General features: G+C 51.5%; 1 pseudogene across 1 annotated transcript in view; it reads left to right on the forward strand.

Annotated features, from left to right (window-relative positions):
- The first annotated feature begins 1 nt into the window (after nucleotide 1).
- Nucleotides 2–984, forward strand: part of TEOVI_000124000:pseudogene — a 1,170-nt pseudogene continuing 187 nt past the window's right edge. The window contains 3 exon segments of the mRNA in view: nucleotides 2–952; nucleotides 955–975; nucleotides 978–984. The exon segment at nucleotides 978–984 is cut by the window's right edge and continues 149 nt beyond it. Of these exon segments, the coding sequence occupies nucleotides 2–952; nucleotides 955–975; nucleotides 978–984 (979 nt within the window).

Here is a 984-nt window from a genome sequence, read left to right on the forward strand (position 1 = left end):
TGCAGTGCAAGCAGTAACCGACGCCTGCACAGAGCTGGCGTACCTCGCCCATCTTAAGTCCGTATTCGGCACGGCAGCGTCAACGCTCGCGCATAACGTAAAAAAGTTGACAGAAAAAGAAAAAGCACTAGAACTGGCAACAACTATGCATTCAGGAACACCAGCAGGCGCAGCATTTTCTTTCCTGACGGCGTTGGCGCACCGCAAGTCCCTCGCAGCAAAAAAGGAGTTGCAAAAAGCAGCAGGCAGAGTTACAACTACAGCGCTTGAAATAAGCAGAAGACAGGGGCAGCTTGAAGCACTACAGCACATCAACGCCGCGGCAACGCCAGAGTACTCGGCAGCAGCAAAGGAAAACTCAGCGGCCAACATAATAGGCTCAGCAAATATGGCTATTTCGGTAACACTCCAGCTAAAAACGGGCAGCGGCAGTCCCGACTGCGACACAAAGGCCAAGCAAAATGATCTAAGAAACGCAGCAAGTGAATTTCCAACAGCCGCTAACTATAAAGGTATGGAAGGCAAAGACTTTAAACCACCGGCGACGCCGCTCAAAATCGCAAGCAAAGCCAGCAGCGGCGCTGACCTAGACAGCTGCGAAACGCACAAGGGATGCAGCGACGACGCGGCATTCGGTGGCACCAACTTTCTAGGCCTCGGAACCGGGACAGCCAGTCAGCCGGGACCTCTATCAGCCACGTCACTACCATTTATAAGCGGGCCCAAATGCCAGAAAGCGGCCGAAGAGGACTCGACGGAGCCGGCTACAAACCGTGCGCGGCTCGTCCACTAACTCTCCAAAAATCGGAAGGAGATACCGAAAACACAGAAATCCATTAAAAGTGACACTGTAGGCTCGCTGACGATCGACTCAGTAGCACAACAACTGGCTCTGCTAGCTTTAGGGGAGAACAAAAAAGACAACGACAGAGAACAAGGTAAAAATGCAGTAAAAAACTACTAGGAAGCGATGACAGAAAAAAA

This window comes from Trypanosoma equiperdum, assembly GCF_001457755.1.
Source record: "Trypanosoma equiperdum strain OVI genome assembly, contig: ctg_32, whole genome shotgun sequence".
Classification (NCBI taxonomy): Eukaryota; Euglenozoa; class Kinetoplastea; order Trypanosomatida; family Trypanosomatidae; genus Trypanosoma; species Trypanosoma equiperdum.